Source organism: Dendrobates tinctorius, unplaced genomic scaffold, assembly GCF_039654945.1.
Source record: "Dendrobates tinctorius isolate UK_male_01 unplaced genomic scaffold, ASM3965494v1 ptg000206l, whole genome shotgun sequence".
In the NCBI taxonomy this organism is placed as follows: domain Eukaryota; kingdom Metazoa; phylum Chordata; class Amphibia; order Anura; family Dendrobatidae; genus Dendrobates; species Dendrobates tinctorius.
In genome coordinates, this window is record NW_027361873.1 from 1201605 (window position 1) to 1218857 (window position 17253).

Here is a 17253-nt window from a genome sequence, read left to right on the forward strand (position 1 = left end):
TCCTCACCCATCCCTGTAGACTGAGCCCTCGTGGGCAGGGTCCTCTCCTTCTGTACGCGTGTCCCACACATGTTTAAGATACTGGTCTATATTTCCCCTTTTCACATGTAAAAAGCGCCATGGAATAAATGGCGCTATATAAATGCATAATAAGTGATGGGGGTTGGGTTATTGCATTACTACAGCTATAGGTTGGCTCAGCATTCAGAGAGCTACTAGACCTGCAGCACATAATCACTGACTTATCAGAACTGCAGGATACAGCAGAGTGATACATTACTGGATTCAGGGTCTCTGCCCCTCCATCATGCTCAGACAGGGAAGAAAAAAAAAAAAAAAAAAAAAGCCTGACCGACTCCCTTTATTGCAGAAGTGGCTGTAGAAACTCCTGGCTTCGTTTCCTGGGAAACATTGCACTCCTGCTTGATGCTCCAATATACCCGTGCCTCTGGCCCACACTGAATATGGAACTCTCCTTGCACTCCAGCCAGCCTTAGGTGTGCATTACAAGCTCTAATGGAAAGCTTGTAAACACTGTATAACCTATACAATGAGGCATAAAGCGCAATGTACACAAAAAAAAAAAAAAAAAAGAATTTTCAATAGCAAGTAAACTGCTATTGTGAGTGAAGAAATGTATATATTAATAAAAAATTATATATAATCTAGCAATCTAAATTTTTAGAGTCCTCATTGGTTGATCTCTTAATGGCCAGCTAAAGAGATGGTAACAGAATGCAAGCTTTTGAGACTACCCAGGTCTGAGGCATAGATGGCATTCTATGCCTGATGAAGAAACCCATGTAGTCTCAAAAGCTTGTAATTTTTATACCATCTTTCCAGTTGGCTGTTAGTTATGAGCATGTTCACTCATCACAACTTTTTAATGTTTAGTAATCAACCACTGAGGACTTTCCTAGCACTTTGTGGTCATACCCACTACAAAACTAACCTTTGAAGACCAACACCATTAAATAACCATTAAGGACATACTTACCTGAAGATTTTCATCTTCCCGGATCAGCTGCTTGCGAGGAAAAATCTGATTTGCTTGGATACACTCAAGGCTGCTCTGACTTTCTTCATCCTAAGGAGGCACCGAGTGTGACTTGTCTATATGTACATCTATCCGTATTACAGAAGACAAAAATATGTCACATTTCTTACCATTTTTTTTTTTAATCACAAACCAATATATCAGGGGTGATTGTGGATGACTGCTCTTCGCTGAGGACTCTCCACCAAACAGAACTATCCTAAGAGGAAAAAAAAAAAAAAAAAAAAAAAAAAAAAATATAAGATAGTAATACATATCAATGCAGCACAGCAACTTCAAAAAAAAAAAAAAAAAAAAAAACGCTGCCTCATTCTTACAAGCAATTTTAGGACCCCTGTTTGTTGGTGGTCCCTGCTGTAATTCCCAGTGATTGTACATTCATCCGTGGAGTGGCATTACGTTTTGTTAGACAATCCGTTCAAAGTGAATTCATCAGTGTTTTGTTATGAAATCTGACAGGAACATGATGTAGGGGCAGGGGGCCCCATTCCAGCAATATATCCCCTCACTACGCTGCTTGGTGTAGTTAAGACAGGATCTTAGTTTTCTGTGTTGTTGATATAAAAGTGGTCAAAGCGCTGAGCTGTGTAAACCCCACGCACATCCCTGATTGGCATAAACCTGCACATCAGCAAGCTGCCAATCAGTGGTCGGTAGAGTAGAGCGACTTTGGTTGGATCGGGTTTCTTGAAACAATTTGATTCAGATGAAACTGGTCCGACTAGGGCAAAAAAAGTCAGAGTTCCGTCTGAAACCTGACCCAAACTGGGGAATATAAGCCGGCATTGAGTGGATGAATGTCATCTGCTCAATGCCAACTTTTATTCCCCATTGACTTGCATTGGGGTCAGGTTTCGGACGAAACTCCGACTTTTTTTGCCCCAGTTGGACCAGTTTCATCTGAATCAAATTGTGTCAAGAAACCCGATCCGGCCAAAGCCGCTCAACTCTAGTGGTCGGGTTTACACAGATCCACCTGACTGGTGAGTGTTGGAAGGGGGTGGAAGAGTTCAGAGAAGCCTTTCTTCACCACAGAAACTTCAGAGCCTAATTAAAGTCAACTGAATGTCTACAGAAGTGATCTGCAACTTGTGACCCTCCAGCAGTATGACACTAGACAGCCCCTGCTCTACAGGACATATTGCAATAACCACCACCATCATTCTTGCATTATACCCAAGTTGCACAAGGCATTTCCCCAAAAGATAAATGCTTTTCAAACAATATAGGAAGTCTGTTCTTAAAAAGTGTTTGAAATCTCAGTGTTTGATATCCTAGACAAAAATGGCAGACATTACCACCATTGGTAAGCAGGTGGCCAGTTACTGGAAATCCTGCCAGAAACTGGTTCGTCGTAAACCCAGCACCAGACAGGTCTAAATTAGATCCGATATAATAGCTGTGCGTTTGTGGAAAGTTGACATGCCGCAGTTATAAACTTGCCCCAACTAAAGGTTGGCCAGCGAAGAGGTTTTAGGTTTTGTCCCACCATTAGACCCCCTCAGGAATCCAATGTCTTGACAGCATGAAAAGTTAACCATTTGTGCAAGCAAAATAAAGAACCCAATAGATCTGCAACTTTTAAAATGTATTTTTTTTTTTTTTTTTTGGGGGGGGGGGTTGTGGAACCTCAAGAATCCCAAGCAGAATTTTTGTGCCAATAGAGAATAAAATAATGTGGCTGCATAAATGTATACACCCTCTTACAGTTGGGAATATGGTCATGCTAAGTAATGGCCAATCACATTTAAATACATGTCAAGTAGTCAGTACAGAGATGCCATCAACATTTTAGTAGGAGTTTACCTGACATTAAGGTAGTGTCACACTTAGCGATGCACCAGCGATCCTGACCAGCGACATGAGGCGGTCAGGATCGCTGGTGCCTCGCTAAGTGGTCGCTAGTGAGCTGCCACACAGGCAGATCTCACCAGCAACATGGCAGGGGTCAGGGGGGGCTCGCTACTTACCTGTCAGACGAGGCGAACCTGACGCCCTCCCGTCCGCATCCACGCCACAGGAAACAGATGAGAAACGGCCAGGACATTCTCGTGCGATAGCCAGTAGGGGAGCCGGTCGGAGGCAAGTATCAGACATAGCTATATCGCTAGCAATATCGCTACAACGTCACAAAAATCAGTGACGTTATAGCGATATCACCTAGTGTCAGGCCCTTTAGACCATGGCTTTTGCTGTAGTGTGCATCCAAGCAGATTACAGCACAGGGATCTCATTGTTCAAAGTTGTCAAGAGTTAAATATATATATTCCCAAGACATAAGATACCATAGAACACTGAAGACTGAAGTGGCTTAAACTTAACACAACTGTGAAATTACCTAGAACTGGCTTCCTGCAAACACTAGTGGAGACCAGAGGAGAGTTGGTCTGGAAGACTGTCAAGAACCAAACAGCAACATTATAGGAGCTGCATTCATTTCTTCCATTCCATATATAGAGACCAATACAATTAAAGACCAATATTTAGCGACACTGCTGCTTCTCGTTACACCACTTCCAACAGTTATTCTGCTCCTGCTAATGGTCTTGCTTTGACCTCCACTGATGGGTAGAAACTGGGCTTTTCAGCTATATAGAAGGCCACCTACCTGCAAAAGCCACAGTCTGTATGGAAACAATTTCCTTTAATACATTGTACCACGGGACCTGTGAACATAAAACGTTACAGCGTAAATTTTGTGCATTACCTCTTTCTAAACATTGAAGCAAACAGATTCATGATTATTGGAGAAACAGCTGTCTGTCATTGCTTGTCAATACAAGTGCACCTCCATGACAGGCCAAATTTTACAATTTTGGCCAGTGTCGCTTTATGATACCTCTGGAACATTTCAACGGATCCCACCAACTTAGGGTAGTTTCACACATCCAGATAATTCCGGTACCGGAGCTATCCGTGTCCTTATGCATGCCATCCGTGTGTACCATCTGTGCTGTCCGTATCTGTTTTTGAAAAATTTTCCATGTTAACCCTTTGACCACAAAAAAAAACAAAAAAAAAAACCACACACACAACACATGGACAGCATCCGTGTGTGGTGCGTGTTCACACGGACCCATTGACTTGTTTGGGTCCGTGTGATCCGTGCTGTTGCACAAAAACGGACATGTCAGCGTGTTTTGCACACAGACACACAGTCCGTGAAAACACGCTGACATCTGCATAGACACATTCATTCGAGTGTGTCAGTGTCTCCGGTACGTGAGAAAACTGTCACTACACGTACCAGAGACACTGACATGTGAAACTGCCCTTAGATTGTGGCAATTTCTTTTAAAAAAAAAAAAAGCCACACAAGAAACCCACACAATTTCAGCAAAATTTTTGCAGTTTTTAAACTTAACTCAGGTTTAAGGGCATAAAAATTATATCACAAGATGGGAAATGTTATTTCTGTGTCTACATCAGCACAATTTCTGAAACAATGTTAGCAAGCTAGAAGGGTTAAAAAGATGACCAGAAATTGCTCATTGTCACAATTTACAAAATTTTGCCCCCTCTCACATTTGAAGTGACACTGGGGGGACCTATGACAGAAAATAACCAAAAGGATTTTCAATGCAGCTTTAACCTCTTTACAGTCTTTATGACTGCGTTGTATTGCATTTTGTTTGGTGGTATGATAAAGCATTGTTTGCCTTTTTTTGTGGTGTTCACTAGACGAGTTAACTAGTGGGACAGTTTTTATAGGTCTGGTCATTGTGGACGCAGCGATACCAAATGTGTACTTTTGTTTTTTTATACATTCAAATATTTAGAGACAAAAAGATGATTTGTTAAAGTATTTACAATTTAAGATTGTTTACTTTAACTTTTACTTTGTCCCAATATGGGACTATGTTTTGCAGGCTGATCGCTCCTATAGCATAGGGATGCCTCATGACCCCGCATGATTATTATGCCATATATACAGCAGTTTGCATATGGCACGTGGGGAAGAGGTTAATCACCCAGCTGGCAAAGACTAAATCATGACCAGGCTGTCAGGTGTGCACATCAATCCTAGGTGGAAGGGCACCATTTCATGGCAGTTCCTGTCAGCTGTGATCCCATGCTGTCCTGTGTACACTCTTTTCCTTCCTCCCCTGCCCAGGAGCTGTGGTATGATCACACCATGTCCCTATACAGTCAGACACAGCAGGGGCACATTTATAAGAATCTCAGCACAGGAACATTTTTTTTTTTTTTTTTTTTTTTATTCCCTCTTCAAACTTAAAGGGGTACTCCCACAAGAAAGTTCATTTTAATCAATAGATCTTGGAATAAGTTCCACAATTGGATGTGTTGAAATTTTTAAGTTCTATTAAAAGGAATGTTTGTTAATACCTGCAAGTTTGAAAAATAAAAAAGTGGCTTAGGGGTGATGTACCAGAACAATGGCTTTCATTTTTTTTAGTCTGGTCCACAACAGCCTTTATAGAGCACAACAGCTAAAGCAAGTCTTTGCCTGTAAAGAGCCTAAGGCCTGTTTCACACTTCCGTTTGTGTCCGCCAAACGGATCCGTTTCCTTTTTGACGGAAACGGATGCCAACGGATCCGTTTTTAAAAAAACGGATCTGTTTTTGACGGATCTGCGGTAACCGTAATGGAAGTCTATGGGACAAAAAACGGATCCTGCAAAAAATGGCGGATCCGTTTTTTTACGGAAAACGGATTTGAAAAAAAACGGAAGTGTGAAACAGGCCTTAGGGTCCCTTTCATTAGCAACGTACCAGCGATCCCGACAACGATCCTACCTGGTAAGCATCGCTGGTGCGTCGCTAAACAAACGGTCACTAGTAAACTGTCAGACAGGCAGATCTCAGCAGCGATGCCGCAACGATCTGTATAACAACCTCGGTTGGTTGTTGGGACCATGTCACACAGCAGGGATGAGCTGACGATTCCCCCTATGACACTGCACAGTAGGAAAGAGGTGGAGGGATTTGAGGGAGAGCCGCAGAGAACTACTGCGCATGCCCAAGATTCCCAGCCCCGCAGTGTGAATAAATCAGAAGAGACTGTGGGGCAGGATCTCTGGCCGTGCCTCCACGCAGGCGAGATAGCTTAAACATCATGTGATGCCAGAGGACGGGCAGCACTAACTGCAAAAAAAAAAAAAAAAAAAAAAAAAACCCCACCATGACAGAATGCAGCATTAGTGCTGCACAAGGTGGCTCTTAAAAGTGCCCGGGGGGAGTGACAGGTTCCCTTTAAGTGACCACTAAATGGTAGCAAGTACAGGAGAGACTTAAAAGCGTTTCCAGACTATGATTACACAACCACATAAAATGGAAACATTTGTTCAGTAATGTTCTTGAGTTGCATGAAATGTACATATATCACGCAAAGCACACACATGTCCTATAAAACAGGCCCTGATGGAGCAACTCTTCTATAAATAACCCAATCCTCAGTCACTCAAACCATTCCTGCCAAAGGAGCAACACTAAGAATCTTACAATGTATGGTTTGTGATTTAAAAACTGATTAGCCAGTACTAGAGCCAAGAAATATTTACTGGATTACATTTAAAGGACTGGCAATATGGTCACCACTTTACCCAATGAGAAGAGTCCCAGGAATGTGGATGTGTCTACTGCTGTAGTACCTGCTCGCCCCAAACATGTAGATTGTAACAATGATTTATCAGACATTACATTTAAGAGGGAATCTGTCAGCAGGATTTCACACCCCAAACTAATGTTCTGTGCATACTGAGACAGGAAAAAAAAAAAAAGTAGTATGGCCAAGAGCACATTCATATCAAGCTCTCCCAAACTAATCAAAGTCAGTGAAAAGGTAGAATACTCCAAATATCTAACAGGAAAGGAGCAGCAAGCCACACAAAGTAAATGTACTAATGTTTATTAGAAAAACAAAGTCATATGATTAATAAGCATAATACACAGAAGTGGAGGAGACACGAAGGCAGGCATGGGGTAGATTCAGGGTCAAGTTTGTAACCTGGGAAAGTCTTAGTTACTCACCGGTTAACGGTATTTTTCGGAGTCCATGACAGCACCACCTGAGAGAGGGGATCCGCCCTTCAGGAACAGGAAACCTACAGATACAAAAGGGCGGCACCTCTCCCACCAGGAACAGGAAACCTACAGACACAAAAGGGCGGCACCTCTCCCACGCATCAGTTGGATTACAGAGCACAGAGGACCACAATGGTTAATAGCATAACTTATATACAATACTATACACGACTATTTAAATTACCCGTGTACGTATAAGAGGAAGGAGTGCACACCCAAAATAGACTAAAAGGGAGGGAATATACGGGTGCTGTCATGGACTCCGAAAAATACCGTTAACCGGTGAGTAACTAAGACTTTATCGGTCGTCCATGACAGCACCACCTGAGAGAATTACAGAGAGTAATAACTATTTAGGGAGGGACTACAGCCTGCAGCACCATTATACCAAAAGAGAGGTCTGTGGAAGCACCCAGGTCTAGCCTATAATGACTATAAAAGGTGCTCGGAGAGGACCAAGTAGCCGCCTTACATATCTGGTCGATGGAGACTTCTGATCTCTCGGCTCACGAGGTCGCCATGGCTCTGGTGGAATGCGCCCTCAGCTTCCCAGGTGGCGACCTGCCTTTTGAAGTGTATGCTACAGAAATTGCTTCTCTAATCCACCTGGCTAGTGTATTTTTTGACACTCTACAACCTTTCCTAGGGCCTTGGTGGGAAATAAATAGGGCATTATCTTTCTTCCAAGGATCGGTAGCTGCCAGATATTCTATGAGGCATTTCCTAACATCCAGGGTATGTAGTTTTTCTTCCTTCTCATTAGCTGGATTAGGGAGGAAGGATGGAAGGACTATTTCCTGAGTCCTATGAAAGTTAGAAACCACTTTAGGTAAGTACGCCGGATCAGGTCTGAGTATTACCCGTCCTAACCTGTATATAAGGAGGACGCCTAAATAATGCCTGGATGTCGCTTACTCTGCGAGCTGAGGTTAGAGCTACCAGTAAGGCTACTTTGAGGGACAGATTTTTAATGGAAGCTGATGAAATAGGTTCGAATGGAGCTTCCGTCATGGCCGTAAGGACTAGATTCAAGTCCCATGGCATGAATCTATCATTCACTACTGGCCTGGACCTACCTGCTGCCTTAATGAACCTACTGATCCAGTAATTACCTGCGATGTTGCAGCTAAAGAGAGCCCCCAAAGCTGATACTTGTATTTTAAGAGTACTAGTGGAAAGTCCCATATCCAGACCTTTCTGAAGAAACTCTAAGATCTGATTTATTGGAGTTGAACCCCCAGCAACTATTTCAGAGCGCTGCAGGAACTTCTTCCAAATTCTAGCATAGATCTTGGTAGTAATGGCCTTCCTATTCTTAAGTAGGGTGTTAATCAAGTCTGGGGAGAAGTCTTTTTCTTTTAAGAGTGCCCGCTCAAACTCCACGCCGTCAGATGTAGGCCAGCCACCTGAGGGTGGAAGACTGGGCCGTGGGATAGGAGATCCGGGATGTCTGGAAGAACCCAAGGATCGGACACCGACATGGTCCTGAGGCATGAGAACCATGCCCTCCTGGGCAAAAATGGAGCAATGACTATGACCCTTGCTCTGTCTCTCTTGATTTTTCTCAACACCAAGGGTAGTAGCGATAGGGGAGGGAAGGCGTATGCTAGCCTGAAGTCCCGCTTTATCAGAAAGGCATCTACTGCCAGGGGGTTCTCTCTGGGATTTAGGGAGCAGAATAGTCTTAATTTCCTGTTTTCCTTGGTGGCGGAGAGATCTACCTCTGGCTGTCTCCATTTTTGTATAATCAGGTCGAAGATCGAATTGTTTAGGGACCATTCTCCTTGTTTTAGTAGGTTGCGGCATTTATGTCAACAGGACAAGGGATTCCCAGCCAGTCTCCCATGCCGGTACTGGCCCGGCCTCAAGCTGCTTAACGGCTGCGCTCTGACGAGGGCATGCACATTCAGCTTAGAATGGCTGTTCTGCTAGTTGGAACAACCGTTCTGCCACATTCCTCAGGGGTTTGGAACGAGTCCCACCTTGGTGGTTGACATAAGCCACTGTGACCTGATTGTCGGAGAACACTCACACATGATGGCCCTGCAGATACATAAGTAACTTCTTAGCTGCCTGCTCTACTGCTGTCAGTTCTTTTCAAATTTGATGACATTTTTATCTGGTGATGGTCCCATAACCCCTGGACCAGAATCTCACCCATATGAGCCCCCCAACTGGAAGGGCTAGCATCCGTAGTGACTATGGGGGATATGTCACACTCCCAGGGAACCCCTCTGGACAAATTATCCTTTTCTAGCCACCACTCTAGGGACTCCCTTGTGCTTCGGGACAAGGTTAGCTGGCCCTCCAAGTAACCTCCAAGGATTTTTTGATGCAGTAAGACCTCCCCTGTAGTGTTCTTAAAATGAAACTGGGCCCACTGGACCGCCGGATACAGGAGGAAAGGGAACCCAGAAGGGACATGGCTTTCCTGAGGGACATGGTGGGGTTATTGGCAGCGTTTAGGATCTGATAGTGTAGGCGAACAAGCTTCTCCAGAGGCAGCCTGTTTCTCAGAATCTACAATCAGGCCTAAAAATTGCTGAATTCTCATCAGCTGTAACCGAGATTTTTTGATATTAAGCAGCCAACCTAACCGCTCTAGGGCCGACATTGCCCTCTGTAGCTGTTCCTTACAATGTTTTGCCGTTTTCCCTATAATCAGGAAGTCATCTAAGTAGGGGACTACTAGAATGTTAGATTCACGTAGATGGGCCATAACTTCCGCCACCACTTTAGTAAACACCCAGGGAGCGACTGCCACCCCAAAGGGGGGGGCCGCATATTGGAAATGTTCAACTGACCCATTTAACTGAACCGCTACTCTGAGGAAGCGCTGATGGGCTGTATGAATGGGTATATGGTAGTATGCATCTTTTAAATCTAACACCACCATAAAGTAGTTTTGAAACAACAACTTTGTTGAATTGATTGTTTCCATTTTGAACGGCCGTATAACCAAGAAATCGTTTGAGGGACTTGAGATTAATTATAGTCCTAAAGGAGCCGTCTGGCTTGCGGACCAGGAACAGAGGGGAGTAGAAACCTTTCCCCCTCTGGAACCATAGTCAGGACTTTCTTGTGGCAAAGCTCATGAACCTCGGCCTCCAGGGCAGCTTGTTCTGATGTGGAAGACCTGAGAGGGGTGACCTTAAATCGATCTAGGGGAACCCGGGTGAACTCTAGTCGTAAACCCGCAGCCATCACCCCCAGTATCCAGTTGCTGCTAGAGATCAGCGACCAGGCTGGGTAGAAGGCAGCTAGTCTCCCCCCACAGCATCTAGTCATTGGGGCGGTTTTTTAGTGTCACGTGATGGACATTCCTGGCGCCCCCCTCCTCCGAACATGAAACCTGTACCTCTCCTTTTGTCGTCCCATCTGCCCTGATCTCTGGACGGCCTTCTATGGAAATATCTTTTCCTGGTGAAGGGGCGTCTATAAGAAGGATTCGGGAGGCTGGGGAACTTCTTTTTATCGTTCCCGGCTTTCTCTAAAAGTTCGTCCAGGACGGGGCCAAACAGATATTCCCCTCATATGGAATGGAGCAGAGTTGTGACCTGGCCTGGATATCTCCTGGCCAGCATTTTAACCAGAGGGCCCTTCGAGCTGTGTTTGATAACCCAGCTGATCTAGCCGCCATCCTTGCCGAGTCTGCTGAGGCATCAGCCAAGAAAGCCGCAGCACTCTGGATGATCGGTAGAGTTTTCCGACTGGATGCTCTTGGGGCTCCGTCCTTCAGATGGGAATCTAGTTGATCTAGCCAGACCATCACGGATCTGGCTATACAAGTGGCAGCTATCGCTGGTCTTAGGGAGCCTGCTGACATCTCCCATGTTCCCTTTAGAAAGGAATCCGCTTTTTTATCCAGCGGGTCTTTTAAGGAGGCCATATCATCGAACGGTATGGAGGACTCTTTGGAGGCTTTGGCTACTGCCGCGTCCAGCTTAGGGGCCTTATCCCATCTGTTTACCACTGGGTCATCAAATGGGTACCTCCGTTTGAAGGCAGGTGGTAAGGAGCCCCTTTTTTCGGGTCTCTTCCATTCCCTTTCTATCAGGCTCTGGACCTTATCATTTAATGGAAAAGCTTTGTGTTTCCTGGGATCTAGACCTCCGAACATTACCTATGCCGAAAGCTCTGGCTTTGAGTCTGCTACTGCCATGGTGGACCTTATTGCTTTAACTAGCTTGTCCATCTGGTCTAATGGGAAGCAGAATCGGCTTGAGTCTTCATCCGAAGAGGATGAAGTGGAGGCCGGGGAATCCGAGGAGTAATTGTTCCTAGGGGCAGCTGAGGACTCCGACCCTGAGAAACTAAATTCTCTCCCCCTAGAAGAGTCCCTTTTAGATAGGGCTTTCATCTCTGTCCCTGTAAGGATGGGGGAGAATGCAAGGGCCTGTCAGTCTATGCCTGGGCCCCCGTCCCCTTCCAACCCCTACCGTTTGTCGCACACATGGCTGACATAGTCTTTTGGGGTGGCCGTCTGGTAAGGGGCAACTACAGAGCGCACATTCCCTGTGCTTCTGTTTTACCGTAGCTTTCCTCCCCTGCGAAACCAGCATAAGGGAACACTGCATCAGGGTACATTCACGGAGATCTTACCCATGCAGATGAGGCAGGTACCGGATCACGGAGGGAGGCAGGGGGAATCCTTTAGACTGGAGGAACTTCTGCGGCTCTGCTCACTCGTCCGCTTCCACTCGTATGAGGCTTCACCGAGGCCTCCTTCTGTGGGTGCTCCTGCACGTCCTGCTGCTCTATGGGGGGGTTCTGTCATCCATCGCTGGGCCTTCAGAAGCACCCCGGCAGCATCACCTCCTGCCCTTTAAGGCCTCCCAGTATCCGGTCAGCAGGGCACTGGCGCGGCACCTCCCCCAGGAACCCTCCCGCGACCTTCCCCCGCATGAACCGTCCCCACACGCGGCGCACACTAGGAAGGCGGCCGGCACCCGACTTCCGGTTTTGGCGCTCCTGGCCCCGCCCCTTCCACCGCGTCACTTCCGCCGCGCGTCAGAGGCCGCGGGAGCGAGCCGGCACAGCGCCCCCGGCTCTGGTATGCCCGCCACCCCCCATGCGTGCCAGCCTGCGCTTGGCGACCGGACGCAACCGCCGACCCGGCCGGAGGGGGTTTGAGACCGGACCCCGGGGGAAAACGCATCAGGAGGGGCCTGCATACATACCTGGTGCCCGCATTCTGGAGACGGCTGTCCACCGGACCCTTTGCTCCGCCTGCTCTAACCACTGCCGTGGCGACCTACCCGGCCCCACCGTGGCGCTTCCAGGTACCCCGAGCTTGACCGAGGTAGGAGATCCCCCCGCTACCTGAGTCGGTCAGCCGGCCTGGGAATCCCTCGACGACTCCATGGTGGACGATCTGAAGGAAGTCCCGTCCTCTAGGAACAGGAAACCAACTGATGCGTGGGAGAGGTGCCGCCCTTTTGTATCTGTAGGTTTCCTGTTCCTGAAGGGCGGATCCCCTCTCTCAGGTGGTGCTGTCATGGACGACCGATAAAGCTGGGATAATGAGTGTCACGTGTACATACATCAGGTGAAACCTTAAGGAGCTGAATGGCAGAGCATGTCTTCAGTGTAATTGCAGGTCATCGCACATGTCTGGGTGCTTACCCATCAGAGGTCCTGACCACTCCAGCCACCCTTGTGGTCCCTGATGCGCGGTTCATGTGCTTTGCCTTTTTAAAGGAGAGTACATTTACTTTGTGTGGCTTACTGCTACTCCTTTCCTGCTAGATAATTTGTGTGCATGTAGCTCTGTCAAAGACAAGTCTACCAATACCTTTACATGGCCAGTCAATTGCTCCTAAGAAAGCAAGACTGAAAATATGCAAGTGAGGCTGAGGAACGACTTCACCCAGCACAGCCTCCTGCTTCACGACATCAAGCAAAGGGGTCATCACTCAAGCAGGAGAAGGTAGCATTAAAGGGAACGAGAACTGGAGTGACAGATGCTTCAGATCTATAATAGTTCAGTCTGGTCTTTGAAATATCTAGCCCATATAGTTTGTGAGATCCTGCTGACAGATTCACCTTCATCAATATTCCCATGTTATAGAACATGTTCAGCAATGTTAATCGGTGGTGATCTCAAACCAAGAGGGCAGAGATGCCCTAAGACCAAGGTGGGGGGAGGTGAGGCTTCGCATGGACCTACAATCACTAATTTGAGAAGATTTCATCCATGTGCAAATGAGAGGCCTGGAGCCCCAAAAGCTGCTTCCATGTCTGGAGCACCCACCCTTCCACTGATACAGGGGGAAGCAAGTGCATGCTCCCAGAAACTACACAGGTACATCACTAGAACGCAACATGGAGAAGAAGAAATGTCTTCTGCCTACAATGCAAAGACCACCATTTCTAGATTGACAAAAAGAAGGTTAAACTCTATTTAGATATGGCTCTTAGCTCCCATTTAAACACAATTGATCAATCCATGTACTCTATAGCTACAGTCAGATGTCACATGCACAGAACTGCAAGGAAAAAAAAAAAAAAAGGCTGAATTTTCTGAACGTATTTGTTACAACACGAAAACCAGTGTTGCATCTGTGTGCCATCCAGTCAGTAAAATTCAGAAGGAGCCTTGGTGCAAGGACCCGTTCTTACTTTGATAGGGGTTCGGGAGATGTCAGATTTCCTTTAAAATGTTTAAAGGGCAACTACCCGTACATTACTTGAAATGGTCCAATGCTTTATAAAGGATGCAATATGTGGCCAAACCTGAGAATATGGGAGACAAGGTGAGCTTTGTGTGCCATAAATGCCTGTTCCATGTCCAGAAAGCAGAACCGTCAGATTTCATTACAGCTCGAGTTACCTACTTTTACATTACAAGCAAGAAAAACAAACACTTGGTGGAGTCTGAAATAACCAATAGGATCAGGTGGAAATACTGAGTCCTTCGCCTGACAAGTGAGAATTGACAGTCTGGAGCTGGAAAGGGTCAATTATGGTATTAGGTCTGAATTTTTTGTATATTCAGTACCACTCTTACTTGATTTTTAATGAATTTCAATAAAATACTGCTAAGTATCCCTGATGTGTTGCCTCTTTAAATAAGCGCCAACTTTTGTGATTAATATTGTTTTGAAGGGATATACCCCATTTGATTAGGGGATTATTACGGCCTTTTTTGTGATCATAAAGGGTCAATTATGTAGCAATGTCATTCATGAGACAAGTCCCTGGAACCTCCCCCTTTAGCCGGTGTCAGGCGCTCTGCCAGGGAATATAATGAGAGGAAGCCACAATTGCCGGAGGCTGAAAGGACAAACACTTGTGCTGTCACATGTCAGTTGCTATATTTTAGGTACAGGATGCCAAGTACCAGCAGTCTCTACCCCAACAAATGCTACCAAAAGTGATCAGACAAGGGTAGGAGAGCCTTAGGGGGTTCTACCTCAGATCTGGAGGACCTATCCTTGGGATAGGTTAACTGTCAGACCACCACAAACAAATCCAGTCTGTGCAAGTAAAGATTCCTTGCTAGTATTGAGTACTTGTGCCTAAAGACGACAAGTGTATTCTAGGAGTGATCTCTTGGCAATACAGGGATGACCCCTAGGATACTCTTCAGCATAAAAGTAGTAACAGATTTTCCTGGTTAACTGCGCCACAATATACATTTATTTTACTTTATTAGTTAATGGGACAAAAAGTTACAGACTAGTGACATTCAAGTTTGAAACCTACATGTTTTGGACATTCGTTCAACATGCATATTCTGCCATGATTAAGGACTATGGTATATTGTCCAAAATGTGAGGGATTCCGCTTTCCTGAATAGGTCGCTATAGGAAGGGATTTGTTTTGTCCCATTTTAATAAGGAATTTTTATTCACATGTGCTGGACTCATTTTGGGGTCTCCCAGGATCCTGGACGCTTCCTCCCCTTTCGAGTGTCACCCACAAGGCTTCTTACACTGAGCATAAGTGGGACGCCTAAGGAATTATACAGGTGAGCTACTGTACATCCTTTTCATTCTAGAGGATAGGATCATTCTGATTTGGGTACATCATGGTGGGATTAGTTTAATCAAAAGCTTAAAACCTGTGTTAAACCAAGTACCCCATATTATTTTCATCTAATACAGTATACCCACTACAGGGTATATGCTCGTTTGCTTTTCTTGGGTTGTGTTGAAGCTGGATGCAAGAGTCTGGTGCAAGTACTTCACGCCACTTCTTGCTGAATGCAGATTACATACTGTAGCAACACCTGCTGACAAGATCTCTTGAAGGCACGGCATAGCCATTCATCCCAACTGCAATACGCTTGCTTACATGGATGTCTTCACTTCAGCCTTGGCCAAGTATCAGTCTAAGGGTGTGTGTACACGCTGCGGATCTGCAGTTCCTGCTGGTGTACAGTAGCATTATAACCCATGGAAGACAAAACCTGCAGTGCAGACGGTGCGGATTTGCTGTGGTTTTCAATCCGCAGAAAGAAATGACATGTCAATTCTTTCTGCGGATTCCGCTGCGGTTTGCCATCAGCTCCATTGTAGAGATGATTAGCCTGCGGTTTTGCCCTGCAGTTTATCTGCAGGTCTTCTGACCTGCGGATTTTACTAATTCCGCAGAGCATTCTGCAGCGTGTACACACCCCAAGGCTGGTTTCACATTTGCGTTTGGAGGCACAGTGGATGCTCGCCGTGAAGCTCCGCCCCCTGCTGCACCTCCTCCGGTCAGCTCCATCTATGGGCGCATGCCGCTGCCTACATACCCTCTCTTAAACATTGGGTACGCAGGCCATGTGTAGGTTTGCTTTTGATGGTGCGGCGACTGCACCAAAATGCAACACTTTGCATTTGGCACAGGTCGCTGCACCTTCAAGAGGACGCATGCGGCGGCAAAAGCATGCCTGCACACGGCCTGCGTACCCAATGTTTAAGAGAGGGTATGTAGGCAGCGGCATGCGCCCATAGGTGGAGCTGACCGGAGGAGGTGCAGCAGGGGGCGGAGCTTCATAGCAAGTGTCCACTGCACCTCCAAATGTGAAACCTGCCTAAGACACTTGTGCTGGCTGTGGGTCTCCCAATCTGATAGTATGCCTATGAGGCTGTAGAGTGAGTCAAGTGATCTGGCCTGTCTACACAGCAGTCCACACCCAGACCATGATACATGGACATGAGTTTGGCCAATGCTTCCATGTGTTCAGTGGAAAGCAGGTACTAAACGCACTGCCAAACATCTCATAGCAGCCAACAGGACCATTCACACTAGGCCCTCCCGCTCAGTGCTTCACATTTAAACGCATCTTCACCACCACCCCTTCACACCTCTAGCCTAGTGCCACCCTCCGCTAGTGGATTGGTGGGTCACTAGTCATGTATTAAAGCAAATTACCTACTAACCAAAGGTGGGTTGCACAAGGCAAGGAACACCGCACAGATTGGAGGAACTGGAAGTACAACCTCTGGCCCCCATGCACTTCCACACTCATGTATAAAAATGTCCAAATATAATTTCTTGCTGTCAAGTGCTTGGGGGGGGGGGGGGGGGGGGGAATCATACAAGGCTGAAGTGTTTTAATAGGCTACACTTTTTTTTGGAGTGTAGAAGATTCTAACAGGTACCCTTTAAGTGTCCTCAGCATAGTGGTGCTTCAGGCCAGCCAGCTGTGTATGGCATTGCAGTGGATATATATATAAAAAAAAAAAAAAAAAAAAAAGCAGCATGCTCTGGATTTCATGATCAGTTTGGATTTGCAAGTCTTCATTTCATGAAATATCTTTATAAAATAAAAATTTCAACACAAGCAGAGTCTGGTCAGATGTTTTCTGAGTATCAAAGGAAGTTGCATTAAAATTCTGCTATTACTACCTGTCCAATGTGTCAAAAAAAAAAAAAAAAAAAAAAAGCAATGGAGTTTGCTTTTGAATTAGGAGGCATTTGGAGAAAACTTCACATCAGTCTGATATATTTGGCATTTTCCCCCCCCCTACATTAGACAAAAAGCTTCCAGTATCCACAACTGAGTAAAAAGAGGCTGCATTTATGAGCTGATCAACAGGTACAAGCGGTCCAAATTAACAGTTGTTGACTTTTGTAAACATGCCAGAACACTTGTTCATCCCGGTACAGAATCATTAGCGTCTGCAATAAAATTCTCGGTAGCATGTATTTGTGTGCAC

General features: G+C 45.8%; 1 protein-coding gene across 4 annotated transcripts in view; it reads right to left on the reverse strand.

The window, feature by feature from the left end:
* The window catches only part of MTMR3 (myotubularin related protein 3), a 70053-nt gene that overhangs the window by 31467 nt on the left and 21333 nt on the right, over positions 1 to 17253 (reverse strand). For all 4 annotated transcript variants that reach the window (XR_012222053.1, XM_073554064.1, XM_073554065.1 and 1 more), the window contains exons 2-4: positions 3666 to 3723; positions 1168 to 1256; positions 998 to 1087 (exon numbers count right to left, since the gene is read on the reverse strand). Coding sequence is in view for 3 of the 4 variants with exons in the window: in XM_073554064.1 (XP_073410165.1) it covers positions 998 to 1087; positions 1168 to 1170 (93 nt within the window). In the remaining variant the exon portion in view is untranslated. The remainder of the gene's footprint in view (positions 1 to 997; positions 1088 to 1167; positions 1257 to 3665; positions 3724 to 17253) is intronic.